Raw genomic sequence first — 16,874 nt, 5'->3', positions numbered from 1 at the left:
TTATCCAGACAGTTTTCCACATACTTGAAAATAGATGTACTCTCAATATTTCAAGACTGTACTTCAGAAATACTGAGCCACAAACTCAAGAAGCATCAGTGTGATTCCGTGGGATCTGTTTTCAGATGAATACTCATTGAACTGTTTCTTGATAGAAATATGATCATAGTACAAATATACAAAATTATATAAGGAACGTCAAGAGAATGATAATGCCTTAGCACTTTATAACTTCATTTTATTTTGAGGATTCTATGACATTAGCCTTAGAAATTATTGTTTACTTTATGACCAGCTCAGGAAATTGCTTCATCTTGCTCAGGATATAACACCCCACCTTTCTTTTTGGATAGCAGATACAATTTTTGTTTTTGTTATCTGCATTTAGGAATGACATAATGACTAAAGGATTAGCTTCCATTCATTCTATATTTGTATCTGCCACCTGCATTTTAATGATTTAATTATTTTTATATTAAGATTCAACCTTACTGAAATAGTTATTCGGTCATACAAATAACTGGGAGACCATTAGGTTCCCTTGGTCACACAAGCCTTGGGTTCCTTACATGGAAAAATATGTCTGTCTTTCATCGCTAAATGGTATTACCTTTAGACATTGAGAGCCAAGACAGTGATATCATAAAAATAAAACTAGATCGTGATAGAGGAGACCCAGGATTTGAATTTTGACTTTGCTCTTAGTGTGACTTTGGACAATCTTGAAACTTCTCTGTGCTTTATTTTTCATCTGTAAAGTGAATGAGATCGTTGCATCACATTAGTGAAAATCAACTCAGGAATCGAAAAGGGAAGATCAGAATCATCCCAGGGCTTGTTGAAACTATAAGTGCTCCTGCCTTCACTGCAGATTCTAATCTGCCCTCATTGGAGCTCATACATGACAATTTAAATCACCATCATATGGGGCACAATTACAGCTGGGTCTGCAAAAGTTAGAGAAGAATAAACCCATGTTTCCAACCATGTAAATGATAACTATCTTTGAAAATTATTTCAAGTATCTTTAAAAGTCAACTATCTTATAATGAGGCAATTTGCCACCACTAGATTAGGTGTATTCTGTGCTAAGAAGGGTTCTTGCTTGAATAACAACTTACAGAACTTAAATTAACAAAAGGAACAAGCCTGGCACAATTTTGAAGAGCATTTGATTCAGATGACAACCAATAGGCTAATGCAAAGGGCACTCTCCTACTTACCTTAATGGAGGTCGCAGGCCATTTTGCCATTTGGTTCCCACTTCATTAGATGGCACAAGTTCTTTCTAGAGCAAATACGACATACATAGTCTCATGAAATAAAAGAGGGAATTCAACAGCAATACAAAGCATGTATGTTTCATGTTCTATATAGTTTTACTAGACTTTCTATCGGATTTTTATTTTATTTACTCTAATGATTTTTAATGAGTCAGTGTTGGTTTTCATGGTTGAGGTTCTTCCTGTTTTTCACTGTGCTACTTCTGCAGTTTCAGATAATTTTGAAAGTGCAAGTGCCTGCTCCTGTGTACTTGAACACAATCTCCAGTGATGTATTAGCATAACCCTTGGCATTAGTTAGATCCAGTTGGCACCATCAGAACAACTGTGCTTCCTGTGTTACTCCTACTCTTCCAGCATTGTTAAAAAATGTATTTGCCTTTTCCATTTAGGTACTCATTGTAAAATATACTTATTACAATAACATCAAGGGATTCTACACTTCTAAACAGGTTGTAAAAAAGATTAGAACCTACAATCTAGATAATAAGCTTTCTTTTCTTGTCTTAGATGTTATTTCATACTCATTCACAGTCCCGGGAAAAATAATAAACATGCTTTCATTTTATTTGTAAAGGAAATGAAGTGTGTGTATGTGTGTTTGTTTATTTCACTCATCACAGCTAAGACCTCTATATCCTTCCCGGACCCACAAGAAAATAAAACTAGGTATAGCTGGATATTGTTAATGTGCGTACACGTACAATATACATATACATGTGTATGCATATATACATATGCAGACATGCATAGACACAAATCTGAAAAAGGTATTTCATTTGATTCACATTTAAATTCATGAGCAAAACTTAGTAACAATGTGGATTATAGAAAAGGAAAGGAACTCGATGTTTTCACATTTTTCATCATCTTGCCAAGTCATCTTTATGCATTTTACCAGAATCATGGCAACTTACTAAATGTCTCCTGAATTAACCTGTATGCCACCTCCACAGGTAAAACTCGTTCTCGCAAACCTCTCCAGCTGGTGGTTGGTACTCTGACACCGAGCTCGGTCTTCCTGTCCTGGGGTTTCCTCATCAACCCACACCATGACTGGACATTGCCAAGTCACTGTCCCAATGACAGGTAATATTAGTACTTGCTTTTAATAGCATCTGTACATGCTTTAGAAGAAGATGTAAGTATCAGGACTATTAGCATTGACTTAACACCTATTAGCTGTATCCTGTTCTAGGTGTGAGGGGAACGAAGTCAGGGGCCCTGCCCTTGAGAAGGTTATCTACCTAAATAGAAAACACATACATGTAATTTTTTTCAAAAATCATAAACTATTATACAAGGAAGTAGGAGTCAGTTAGCAAATGGGTGGTATCAATAATAAGTGTAATTAAAAACTCAGAAGATGGGGCCAAAGGCAGTTAAGAAAGACAAATATAAGTTGGAAAGTTGATAAGAAAAGGGTGGATCTTCAATCTCACAATTGAAGCGCTTGAATCATACTTCTCAAAGTGTGGTTCCCAAAGCAAGCAATATCACCATCTCTTGAACTTGTCAAAAAGGTAAATTCTCGGGTCCCCTTCAGACTCACTGAGTGAGGAACTCTGAAGGTGGGGCCCAGCCATCTGTGTTTTCACAAGCCTTCCGGGTGATTTTGATGCCCACTGAAGTTTGAGAATCACTGGCTTCGAAAACTGAATAAGCAGAGGGAAAAGCAAGTTGGAAATGAAGCTACCATTTTCTTTGGAAGAACAAATGGGAAAAATCTAAGTATATTTTAAAATTACTGCCATTCATCCATCCAACCATTTGATGCATGTATTTAGATGCATTGGATGGATATGTACTAGGCACTGTGCTACATGCTGAACCATACTTCTAGGTTGTTTATAAAATGATGTTTGCCCATCATAAAAATTTACTATATTAACTTCAAAACTCAGAAATTTGCTCTGGAAAAGCATTCAAAATTTTCAAGCTTCAATCAAGGCATTTTATTTTTAGTTTTCTATTTTAAATACTTTCAAAGTGATTTTTACATTTCAGAAGTTTTCTTATTCCCTTTTTGAATAAAAAAGATTTATTGAGGTATAATTTAAACACAGCAAAATGTACAAATATTAGTGTACAGTTTGAGTTATGACAAATGCATATGACCATGTATCCAATACCCATCAGGAAATAGAAAAATTTTATCACTCTAGAAAGTACTTTCCTCCAGAAGCAACCATTGATTTGATTTCTATCACCGTAGATTAGTTTTACCTACTCTAGAATTCCATATAAATGGAGTCATATAGTATGGGTTTTGTTTTTTGACTGTCTTCTTTCACTGAGCATTGAGATTCATTCATGACATTGCGGATATCAATAATTCATTCCTTTTTGTACCCCTGAGTAATAGTCTATTATGTGAATATTCTAAAGTTTATTCTCTTGCTGATGAGCACCTGAACTATGTTGTTTTATTTTTATGAATACAGACTGTATAAACATTTTTGCATAAGATTTTGGTGGACGTACACTTTAATTTCTCTTGAATAAACATAAGTGGAATTTCTGAGTTATAGGAAGATGCATATTTGACTATTTGACTATTTTTTACCTAATTTTTCCATCTACATTCCCACACACATGTAGGAGAGCTCTGATTGCTCCACATTCTAAAGTAGCATTTTGTGTTGTCAGCGTTTTTCATTTTAGCCATTCTAGTGCAGTAGTTTTTCATTACAGTTTTGAGATGCATTTCCCTTACACTAAGGCTATTGCATACTTCTTAATGTGCTTTTTTGCTATGTTTATGTTTTTTGTAGTGTTTTATTTATTTTTATTTGTCCAAATCAAACTAAAATGAAGGCACTTTAAAAGTGTGTATAAGTTCTCTATTACCTTACCTTTCATCTGATGTTGGGAAATCTAGACTCAAGAAAAAAATCAAATTTTCCTTCATATGCCCATAGTTCTCAAGGGATGAATACTTGGGAAGACATGTAGAAGATATTTCCAAAACCCAATTTTTGGAAAAATAATTTTGAAATGTTTCAAAGAATCTGAAATATTTTTTATTTCACCCACCACTAACCCCATGACTTATTTTGTTTGGAAAATGGACTCGAAAGAACATGATAATTCAGATTCCTAATGGATTGGTCTAGGCTACTAATGCTGAGAAAATAAACATTTATGGATTGTTCTTTTTCTTTTTAAAAATTATCTTGATAGAAAGTTATGGAGAGAGGAAGGAAGAAGAGAGGAAGGAAGAAAGGAAATTTGGTAGTTTTAACAGCAAAATGCAACCTGATTTTAAGGGTTACTCAACTTGCTTGATAAATCTGTAGGACTACTTGTTTCAATAGGTTCAGTAACCTGGCAAACTGAAATTTGGAGTAATTTCTTCCTCCTGCACTCAATCCTCTTCTCCAATTTCACTTTGTCTTACTGACAATAATTCACTAAATTATTACTGTGAAATAATTTATCTGATGACTGATTCTAATTGATAGATGTTGCCATGGTTTGACAGCACCTGGAGATAATGAATATAGAGAAAGTTAGGACAGATGACCTAATGGAGCTAGGATTCTAACCCAGGCCATTGACTCTAAGGCCCAAGCTACTCAGACCACACATGGATCTTACCCTGACCCTCACCCTCTCGCACACACACCCTGGCTCTACTCTTATCAAATAGATGGAATTATGCACATCAAATCACAATATTCAAAATTGATAATTTCATTTTGAATAAAGTCTTTTGAAAGATACAATAATGACAAGCAAGATATTCTTGACCAAAATGGGGAACCATCAGGACATGAGTTGAAGGGAAGAATTAAACAGTAATGACTAAAAAGGAGGATTTGGAGTACTTGTAAATTTCATTTCCCCAGGCTTCCTTTCTCCCTAATGAGCATAGTTAATAAACTGACATTTAAAGTCTTTGTGATGTTTGAGGAAAAAATAATAGTCCTGATTTAAAAGCCTGGAAGTACTGTACATATTAGAAGCATCCACATAAATCTGCCAGAACTACAAATTAGTGTAATTAGCAGCAGACTAGACTTGGAGAAATCTACCCTCATATGTTCATGCAGAATCTTTTTAGAATTTAGACTAATCCAGCAGGTTAGCATCAGCAATAATAGCTAAAAATGATGGTTATTTCCTGAAAATTGGAAGATTAATACAGCTAAAGTTTTCCTTTAGAAGTATCTTTTTACAAAACCATTGCAATCTGAATGCACTTGGCTTGCTACAGGAACACCAATTGGTATCATTTTAATTCATTGATATTTGGTTCCCTCTGTACAGTCTGATTTAAAAAAAAATGATTTACATTGGTTTGTGCAGCCTCATTTATCCTATGCAAATAACTTATTGAAATTTGTTTTTAGATTTGGACTATAGACTTTGTACATCAAAGCTCTTAGGTTGTAAGTTTCCAGTTAGAAAACCTTCGTTGTTTTTGTTTTGTTTTTAGCTTGGAAGTATCAATGAAACGTCAATTTATCCTTTGTGGTGCATGTTTCTCTACCTATTTGTATAGGGTCTATATGGGTCTCCCATGCTTTAAGATTCTTTTCTGAGTTCACATTGGAGAGCAGATGTGCTTCATTTACAGTTTTTATTCTTAATAGGTTTTGAATGGAAGAGTGTACACATTTGTCTTCAATAGAGCCTCAATTTGAAAGAAAGCTTTCAAATTGGCCCTGATGAAGAGTCAAATGTTTTTAACCCAAATTTATTTCACCATTAATAGTTTATTTTTTCTTTCTCATGTTTCCAACTTGTTAAAGCTTTCAAGATTGCTTTAGTTCTCACTCTTTGCCAACGTATTAAAGCTTTATGAATAGCTTAGAAATCACTTTCGCATTTTCTAACATTCTCATCCTGTGGGGGTTTTTTTGTTTGTTTGTTTTTTTCTGAGATGGAGTCTTGCTCTGTGGCCTAGGCTAGAGTGCAGTGGTGTGATCTCGGCTCACTGCAAGCTCCGCCTCCTGGGTTCAGGCCATTCTCCTGCCTCAGCCTCCCGAGTAGCTGACTATAGGACAGGCGCCCACCACCACACCTGGTTAATTTTTTGTATTTTTAGTAGAGACGGGGTTTCACTGTGTTAGCCAGGATGGTCTCGATTTCCTAACCTCGTGATCCGCCCATCTCAGCCTCCCAAAGTGCTGGGATTACAGGCATGAACCACCACGCCCGGCCATGTTTATTTCCTCTTAATGTAGAATGAGGGCTCTCCTTTTTGGTCAGTCCAGAGCAGGCTTTTGCCTTTTCTCTGCCCCCAGGTTTGTAAGAAGCGAGTATTTTCAGTGTCTGAATTCTCACCTGATTGATCCCAGTGCCTTGTTACCTGTCTGTCTTGCCATGTAAGTTTTAAGCTTGGTGAGGGCAGGGACCACATGTGTCTTGCCCACCATTATTTCCCAGTCCCCTAAAGAGAATCAGGAACATAGCAGGCCCCAAGTAAATACATGATGAATGAAATAACCAGTGAAATGTCAACATTCTCACTTTTATGTGTTACCATTACCTCAAACTCAACATGACAAGATTAAACTCAGACGTTTTCTCTTGAAATATCACCTCACTTGTCTGTGTATTGCTTTCTGAAGTAGTATTCGCTCTACTTTAAACTTCGCTGTAATTTAAAACTTCATTTATTTTCTATTTTTCACCTACTATTGTTTATGAAGGCCCCAAGATACATTCCTTTTGCTTTTGGGATGTATCCATATCTGCCGCTGTGTCTTCTCCTTCTCCATTTCATACTAATGTTCCCAATCCAAGCATGCCTCACCTTACCCTGGATTCTGGCAACAGCATCCTGGCTACATTCCCTGCTATATTCTTCCCGCAATCTATTCTAGCTTCCGCAGTACTGAGGAAATCTGGACTATCCTTTATCAGCTCACTCTTTCCTCATCCCGAGTTTATCTTTACCTCTCTTATCCTCTTTCCAAGAAACACGATTCTGACTTCAGACAGTGCTCATGATCCCATCCTTCCCATGTCGTCTAAGCCTTCGCTTCCCCAGTGATCTCCTCTCTCTGCCATTTGCCCTTTCGCAGCCACTGGTGCCCTGCCTCCTGCTGGCAAGCATGCTCAAAGTTTCTCTCCCTGAAAACAAAGCCTTCTGTCGATCCTGTTATCTATGCTAAGCTACTTTTCAGTCTCTTTTAATTTCCAAACTTCTCAGAGTTATGGCTCCCACATTCTGATTTCTGCACCATCCACACCGTCCTCATCCCTTCTCACTAGTTTCCATCCCTTTTCCACTGTTCCACTGAAACGTCTCTTGGTGGTCACCAATGACCAATTAGTTACTAAACCCATTAGAGTTTTCTCAGTCCTTATCCTTCTCAAGCTTTTCTTAAACTCTTTCTTTGACATTTTTATTTAGGTTTTCCTCTTGCCCCTTTAACCATTTGTATTAGGGTTTCCTAGAGGGACAGCACTAATAGGATCGATGTACATATGAAGGAGAGTTTATTAAGGAATATTGACTCACACGATCACAAGGTGAAGTTTCACAGTAGGCCGTCTGCAAGCCGAGGAGCAAGAAAGTCAGTCCACGTCCCAAAACGTCAAAAGTAGGGAAGCTGACAGTGCAGCTTTCAGCCTGTGGCTGAAGACCCAAGAGCCCCTGGCAAACCACTGTCATAAATCCGAGTCCAAAAGCTGAAGACTTGAAGTCTGATGTTTGAGGGCAGGAAGCATCCAGCACAGGGGAGAAAGATGGAAGCTGGAAGACTCGGACAGTCTAGTCCTTTCACCTTCTTTTGCCTGCTTTATCCTAGCTGTGCTGTCAGCTGATTGGATGGTGCCCACCCAGATGGAGGGTGGGTCTGCCTCTCCCAGTCCACTGACTCAAATGTTCATCTCTTTTGGCAGCACCCTCACAGACACACCCAGGATCAATACTTGGCTTCCTTCAATCCAATCAACTTGACACTCGATATTAATCATCACACCTTTCCGTTTCTCCTTTGTTCACTTCTTATTACATCTCCTAAATATGGAATCATGTTCTATCCTTGAATCTCTTACCTGCAGTACCCTTCTTATCTTACCTATATCTAGTCTTTAACAATCCCTGCTATGCACAACAGTGCTTCTCAAACTCTGTGCATGCAAGTCATGGTGGGAATCTTATTAAAATGCAGATTCTGATTCAGCGGGCCTGAGAAGGAGCCTGAGAATCTGCATTTTTAAAAGCTCTCAGAAATTGCTTTTGTTGCTGTTCTACAGAGAAAAGAAGGGGCAAGTATGTAAATGACTTCCAGGGTTGAACGTCTGACCTGGGCCCATTTTCAAATGACTAAGAATATGTTTTCAGTTGTCCATGGAATATTGTCATCAGAGTAACCAGGTAACAGTGACTGGCACCACCTCACACTCAGACTAAATTCATACTTTCTACACTATTAAAAGAATATCTTTCCCATCACTTTATTCTCACTTTTGAACGAAAACTCAGTTTTAACTTTTTCACTTTCTTTGGTACCCATATCCCACAAGGAGTCTGGTTTCATCCATTCTTTCTTAGAACTGTAACTTTGTTTTGGTTTTTATATATGTGTGTGTGTGTGTGTGATTCCTTTCCTTGTTATCTCACATCTGGACTATGCCTTGAGATGCTTCCCTCCAGTTTCTCTGTGACTTATTCTTCCACAACTGGTAATTCTAGCTTCCTTCATTACTGTTCAACTTTATTCACCTACTGAGGAATTGCCACCAGCTCCCCACTGTCTAGGAAAATAAGTCATAGAATCTCTCAAGGAATATACCTCAATGCATATCTGAGTCATGCTCATGAAATGAGGTATAAACCCAATCCACTCTGCTTTCCTGGGGCCTGGGTAATATGTCCTGAAGTTAAACCACATCACTGGAATGGGGTTCAAAATGCAGCCTGTCCATTTCTCAGGTTCAGGCTGGATAGTGCCACACCCAGTCCCACCTCTATGCTGTGTGCTTTGCATTCTGCCTTCTTCAGTCATACACATATGCATGTCTACCTCTTTCATTAGAGTGCAAGCTCACTTTTGAAACTGCGGAGCACCACTTACTTCCATCTCACACAGAACCCAGCATTGCATTTTACAGTAGTAGTTCTCAACATATAAGTAAACATGCAAGTGGGATGTCAAGAAGAGACTTTAAAAATCATCTAGCCAGTCAATTCAGCTCTTGAAGCTTCTTTGCAACATCTCCCATCCAGAGTCCACAGTGAGCATCTCCAGGGATGGCATGATAGCATGAACATTGAAGATACAAATTCTGGTCACACTGACCTGAGTTCAAAACTCTGTTCTATTATCATTTTAGTTGCCTTAGATGGGCTACTTAAATGCTTTTAGTCTTGGTTTTCTTATCTCCAAAAGGGGGTAAGTAATGTCATAGGGTTGTCAAAATTTAGTAAGATGACACATGTAAAATGGTTAATGCAATGTCTAGCATGCAGTGAACACTCAAAATTATACTGTCTGCTGCTAGCCTTCTCATTGCTTTGATATTATTTACTTTATGATATAATTGCCAACTTCAGGCAAGCCATTCCATTTCACATAGCACTAATATCAGTAGAAACATTTCTTTTGTTGTACTTAAACCAGCCACCAGTGGGTGATACTAGATGAAGAAAGGAGATCTTGGAAATAGTTGATCAGTTTGAAAATTATTCACCAGTCCAAAGATACTAAAGACCTAAACTGGGGCTCACATGCTACCTCGGAATAGAGGAGAGGCAAGTGCAAGATAATTCATGTAAGAAAACATACTTGGATTTGACAACTGATTGGACGTGAGGGGAGAAAGGACTCTGAAGTCACCAGAAATGGGGATCACAAGAGAAACAGATTTGGGAAAGAAAATGAAGAGTAGATTTTAAGTTATGAAATTCATGGAGGATTAAGTAATTCGATCATAAGGTTTTACTATAATAAAGAGGTCAGCCACCAGATTGCAAAGAAATGTAGACATTTTTGAGTGGTAAGAAAGTGGGAGAAGACATTAAGAAATTTCATATTAAAATATAGTGGCAGGTTTAAGAGAAAAGTACAGTTTTAATGTTGTTGGGGTAGAATGAAAGATATTGAAACAGCTTTTAGACTTGGGAAGGTCCGTAAAGAATCAAGAGAAAGGTTGGAGATCTAGTGGAATAAGGAAGTGGAATACAGTTATGGAGAAGCTTATCTTTGAAAAGATGAGAATGCTTTTCCCCTGAAATCAGAGTGGGACAAGGAGAGAATAAAGGGGAAGAGAGACCCTTTAGAGGAGGGGGATGAGGGCAGGATTTTTCTCAATAGTTACAGTCTCAGTAAAGCGAGAAGCAACATTGACAAAGGCAGTGTCAGCAAGTGTTCTTTGACATGAAGAGTCAAAATTGTGGGAAATAGATGTGTTAGGAGATGTGAAAGTAGTCAATCACGTAGAAATAAAAGCATTCCTGAAGCAAGTATGGAACACCCAAAAGATAGTCAACCACGTACATTAAGCTGGGGTAGTTAGTAGGAGGACTAAGCTTGGTTTGGTGTTCAGTTTCTCTACTTCATGTAATTTACTACCAGTTACATCATAAATTCAGTGTATGGGGTTTCTACTTCTGTCTCAGGTACTTAATTAGAATGGAATATCCAATGTGTTGCTGGAATAAGTTTTTAGAAACAGGATCTAAAAGATAATGGAGTCCAGTCCCCCCTCTAAGAAACTGATGCTTAAGAGGGTGGGAAGATGCCCCCCTCCCAAGGTCATGCTGCTAGTTTGCAGCTGACTAAAATCCTAGTCAAGCTACTACCTGCATTTCTGCTACCTTTTGAGGAGCTGTGGATTTTCCAATGTTATTACAACAATCACTGGCAGCACTGAGACTATTTGGGTGGCCCAAGCGCAGAATAATGCCGGTTGAACCAAATGCTACCTTCAACAGTTTCTTACCTCTTAATTAGGATATGAGATGCTCTTGTTCTTAAAATCCAAATTGCTGGAGGCAGACTTTCTAGAAGTCTAGTCTGATGACATTCATAGACTACTACCTGTATTTTTAATAGACTTGTTGCCTCTCTGTGCACTTGTGCTCAGTTTTAATCATTCACAGAAAAAGGGTCAACTAACCTTTGAGAGAAGACTGTGACTGTACGTTATGGTAAATCTACATTAAAACAAAAACGAAAAAGGCTTCAATAATGTGAAATGCTGATTACTTTTGTTTTTCTTCCATTTTGGATCATTGTGTCTGTCTTTTTTCATCTCTTTTGTCTAACACCACAGTTGAATGAGTCCAGTGCAGTACAAAAGGCATTCGATTAGGAGTCAGAAATTGGCATTTGTCTGGTTCTGTCACTGATTATCAGGGCTTAGACACTTCTTGGGCTCTCTTTTGCTTGTGTGATAATTCTTTCTCTGCTCAGAGTTTATTGTATGGAAAACTGAAATAGGTAAATAAAAATCGTAAGCCCTGTGCAAATGTATAATGCAGAAATTTATTGTGTTTGGCTTCAATTTGCATTGGTTCTGTAGGAATGGTTCGTTGTGCAATGATGTGTTGCAAAATATAATTGTAGACCTAATGGCTTAAATCAGTATGTCTTGGGAATTGAATAATTGGTCATTCAGAGATATTATATTCTAATTTTTAAATGATCCTTTGAGCACCACGTATTCATTCCACAAATATCTATGGAGCACCTACTATATACTAGGTTATAAAGAACCGTTTATTATCATAAGACCTATATTTTGTCTTAAAATCAATGACTATTTACTTCACCACTTTAAGTACAGTTAAGTGGCATAATCTGCTCTCTGCCTGAAAAAAAATGATAGTGCTATAAAACAAAATTGGAATTTGCCTATAATATACAAGTATCAACTGAGATGGTGTTGTAAAGGACAAACCTAACTAGGAGAAGAAGGGCAAAATGCCTAAGCCTTTATTTTCCTGAAAAACTTGGTTTAAGAGGGTATTTGAAATGCTTTGTGATCACAGTGGAAAAGATTTACACTCTGGATTTTTAAAACATGGTGAAGTTTAGGATTTTTTTTTTTTTTTTTTTTAAAGAACAGAACATTTCTGTCATTTTATTCATAAGAAGGTTATGTGAGATCAAGTTGACTGCAAAGCCTTGAATCTGACCTTCGGTAGTTCTGTTAGCAACGGGACCCCTGCATCATGAAAGCATTAAGTCCTCAGAAATGTATCTACTAGAGATGCGTAATTTTGGTGGCCCATCTGGTCTGATTTTAGCTTCTCGCCATTTCTCTAAGAGCCAGGACGGGGAAAAAACAACAACAAAAATTTCATGCAGCATACTTGTCAAGAAACGCATTTCATAAATCACTGATATTTTGACTCACAGGATACAAAGAATTTCTATTACATTCTGTTAACAATTCAATAATATAACATTTGTTTCCAGTAGCAGTTAGTGTTTTGGCTGGAACAGCCTCCTTCACTCATTCTGTTTTCTGCTACTTTGGAATGGGGGAATGGAGCCCTGAGCACAGCTTTCACTAGAAAGGTGCAAGCTAATCAGTGATTGCAAGCCTTTCAGTGGTTTGTGCCTAGTGAGAAAGTACGCTGAATATACAAATGCATCTCATCTCTCTCTCTCTATTTATTAAACTACAAACCTCCTGCTGATTTCATGAACATACTACCTGTACACCAGACCCCCAACTTAGAAGAGCCCAAATTTGATTTAAAGCTCTGCTGTCGCTTTCTTAAGATTCTTGATAACTTTTGAACAAAGAGTCTACATGTTCATTTCGTATTGAGCCCCACAAATTAGGTAGCCAGTTTTGCTACTCATCTCTACACACTGGGATTGTTCTGGATCATCAAGAGCTTAGGCTTGAGATTTAGAGAATGTCCAATAAATGTTTTCAGAATGAGCAAAATTCCTGATTTTTTAAAGCTTTAAATAAAAGCAAGTAACCTTAATCTTACTCCATTTAATTTAGCTGATGTGAGGAGTGGAGGAAAGGTACTACACTTTTGAGGAAAATTTTAAGATATAAGAAAGACCCAAAAATAGTTTACCCATCCCTATGTTTCCATCATCATAACATGGCAGCTACTATTTTATTCTATTAACTTAGTGTTTATTTAAAAATAAAAAGCAGATGAAGTTTACCTATTGACCCCACCTCAAGTCCTATTTTTCTCCTCACCTGCTCACTGGGACTTAAAGTACTATCATAAATGTTGTATCCTTCCAGTATTTGTTATCCCTTTACAGTGCCAGGAATAATATTTGGTAACATATTTCGTATGTCTTAATATTTATGTAAATTATAGGAAACGATATGCACCAATCTGCAATCTGTTGTTTTTATTTGATATTTTGTTTCTAAAATCTATCCACATTGATACATATCGTTCTCCCATTCATTCTCTGTATGTAGTAGTATACTGTACTTGATCTGCTACCCCACTTACAGAGGCTGTTTAAAGTAGAACCAGAGGAGTCTTTCTTTGTATTTCGATTCTGCCACTGCCACTGGTACAAGTCAGTAGCTGGGTGATACTGGACAAGTTAAGTGAATGTTCTGAAACTCCATTTTCACATTTGTAAAATGAGATTAATAATTTATACCAGTTAAGATGTTTTCGTGACAATTAAACCAGGTAATATATGTAAAACCTACGTTCAAAAAATAGTAGTAGGGATTATTGTACACATATATATGTGTATATTTATATATGAGTGTTATGAAGTCCTAAGTAAATACGTAACAGTGATATTGAATTGGCATTGTTTAACCTTTTTTATTGTACTCTTGGCTATTGGTCTTCTTTTTTATAATAAAAACAGCTCAACCTTAAAATGCAGTACTAAGTACATCTTAGTCTTAGGTTCTTTTTTTTACAAAATTGAATGATATTACCTCTAACATATCCTCCATGGATGAAAAAGCCTAAATTCATACAACTATGAAACTACCATATTATTTATAAAATGGCACCTATGTTCCACTCTATGTATAATTGGAAAAGAATAGTGTTTTCCAACTTTCATCTTGCAAAGCAGCAAATAGTAGAATGAGAATTCTGGAATTCTATCAGGCCAAAACTGTGCTGCTGCAAAGACCCCAACTTGCAATGAGAAATTAAAAACCTAAGCACACATTGAGCTTAGTTTTTTAATGCTCTCTGCAATTTTGTAAAAACTTGGAAGAGAAGCCAATATTACATAGTATCCCAAGTTGGTTGAAATCTGTAATGAAGTAAGAAACTTGAAATAACATTCTGAATCCCCCTGTGATTTTAAAGCATGATATTCTGGCTATTCAACAGATTTTATACAATTCGCTATCGAGAAAAGGATAAAGAAAAGAAGTGGATTTTTCAAATCTGTCCGGCCACTGAAACAATTGTGGAAAATCTAAAGCCAAACACAGTTTATGAATTTGGAGTGAAAGACAATGTGGAAGGTGGAATTTGGAGTAAGATTTTCAATCACAAGACTGTTGTTGGAAGTAAGTACCTAGAAATGTGTGTTTCAGTAAGCTTTTATAATTTTTTCTTAGTTACCTAATTTTTGATTGTTATTCATTGTATAATATGAAATCAGATAATTCCTAAGCTCTAGTATTTATGAAAATATAGAAGCAAACAGGATATATTGAGCATTGATATTTCAGAATCTTTTGTTATAAGTGATTTATAAAATAAGTAATAAAGATTTGATGCCTCCATTGATGTCACTGGCTATTGTATTATAGTAGTTTAAAATCAATCCCTGACTTGCAAACACCGACTGAACCAGAAAAACAATAACATGTACCAGTGTTCAGAATGGAAAGCTAGACCAGTAGAGGTGCCCAAAGAAAGACTTTCGGGAACCTTGAGCTTTCTTCCAGTCATCCCGTCATTAAAACTTCATATGCATCAGTGTTTAAAGTTATAGCAATTAAAATTATACATCCAAGTTAGAGGATGAGTTGAAATTGTCTTTATAATGATTAACTACAGTTGACTTAGGAGCCAGGAGAATGGAAATAATGTCATTTTTCCCTTGTCTCATCAGGTAAAAAAGTAAATGGGAAAATCCAAAGTACCTATGACCAAGACCACACAGTGGTATGTAACAGTTTATTTTCAAGAATGTTTTTTTAAAAAAATTATATCTGCATTGTTAAGGAAATCATCTTATTAAAAGATACTGAAATTAGATTGACTAGCTATGAAACAGTGGATAAAGTACTTAGTTTTAGGAATTAGTTTCTTTTTCTTAATACTAAGTAAAAGCATGATTTCAAATCATCTCTGATTTGTTTGAAGTTCTAAAATTCTGAGATTCAATGTAGCTTATTCTAGTGTTTCAGTATTCTGGGTATTTCAAGGTTATACATATTATCTTCTGTCGATTGCTTTTTAATATAATGTTTTAAGAGCAAATTGATACATGCTTTATGTACGTTGCTACAGCTTAAACCTTTCCTTTCTATTTTCTATCGTACCCTACTTAAAGGAGCCAGTCTTTTTTGCAATGGTGGAGCAACAAGTTTGATTTTGTAAAATGCCCAGCCTCTGTTCAGTTCAGACAATGTTTGTGTTTTATGAACCAGGCATTTCCCCATGAATCAAAAAACATCCTTTTCTCTCTCACTGCAACCACTTGGTTTCTCACGCTCTCTCTCCTTCCACTTTTCAAAATCTATTCTCAGGAAGCATCATGTTAAGTATACACCCCACCTGGGATAACTGTAAGTCACTGTTAGAGCCACCACAAACGTGTTCGCATTTCAAATCTCATACCCAGTGATTAGTTTGGTGCCAAAATAATTGCAGCTTTTGCCATTAAAAGTAACAAAGGACATTATATTACCGGGCAGACAGAGGAGGCACTTCAGTGAGAAGAAGGGAATTTGATGCTGGCTTTGGTCCCTAGATATTGGAAGTATCTTACAGTCAATTGAATGTGCGAAGACTATTTGTGGGTGGAATTTTGCTCTCTGAGATGTGTGCTTGAGGTGTGCGGCCGAATATCTTTTTATGTCTAATTAAGTAGTCCACAGAATAGCCCCATGGATCATGTGGCCCCGTCTGGGAAAAAAAATAGTAGTATATAATTCACTGGGATTAAAAACAAAAACAGAAGGTTGGTTTTGGTGACAGAAAATAGTCTTATATTCTAATAAAGTTCTAATAAAGTAGAACTGACTAAAAGTCTGCCTAAGGCAAATGTTGTTTATATGGTTTGAAATGGCAGAAAAGTGTGTTCATTGTGAAATTATTAAATAATTATGAGATTGTTATAATTGCTAGGAAAATATTTTGATATATTTCAGATATTAATACAAAAAAGAGATTGCCGGTAAATTCTTAGGCCTATTTTTTTCTCTCTCTTTTTTTTTTAACTTGTCTGTTTAGTTGGTTTTTTGTTTTTAGGTTTTGCTGCTTTTCAAATTGTCTAATAGTTAAATATTTAGAATATTAAGTGGGAAAAGAAGCATTAACAAGGTTACCTATAAAAAATATACCTCTATAAGGGTAGTATAAAACCATTAATAGTCTGGTAAAACTTTAGAGCATCTTTTGTTTTCTAAGCATGTTTTCATTACAAATTAAAATCGTACTATATTTGCAATTTTCTATCTTGCTGTTTTCACTTGGTCAAA

The 16,874-nt window shown here is 36.4% G+C and overlaps 1 protein-coding gene across 16 annotated transcripts in view; it reads left to right on the top strand.

The window, feature by feature from the left end:
- Nucleotides 1-16,874, top strand: part of ABI3BP (ABI family member 3 binding protein) — a 262,565-nt gene that overhangs the window by 99,004 nt on the left and 146,687 nt on the right. For all 16 annotated transcript variants that reach the window (XM_025377138.1, XM_025377133.1, XM_025377139.1 and 13 more), the window contains exons 4-6: nt 2,240-2,372; nt 14,548-14,729; nt 15,281-15,333. In XM_025377138.1, the coding sequence (XP_025232923.1) occupies nt 2,240-2,372; nt 14,548-14,729; nt 15,281-15,333 (368 nt within the window). The remainder of the gene's footprint in view (nt 1-2,239; nt 2,373-14,547; nt 14,730-15,280; nt 15,334-16,874) is intronic.

This window comes from Theropithecus gelada, chromosome 2, assembly GCF_003255815.1.
Source record: "Theropithecus gelada isolate Dixy chromosome 2, Tgel_1.0, whole genome shotgun sequence".
Taxonomy (NCBI): domain Eukaryota; kingdom Metazoa; phylum Chordata; class Mammalia; order Primates; family Cercopithecidae; genus Theropithecus; species Theropithecus gelada.
Note: the sequence above shows the minus strand (reverse complement) of the source record. Positions and strands in the feature narration are given on the sequence as shown.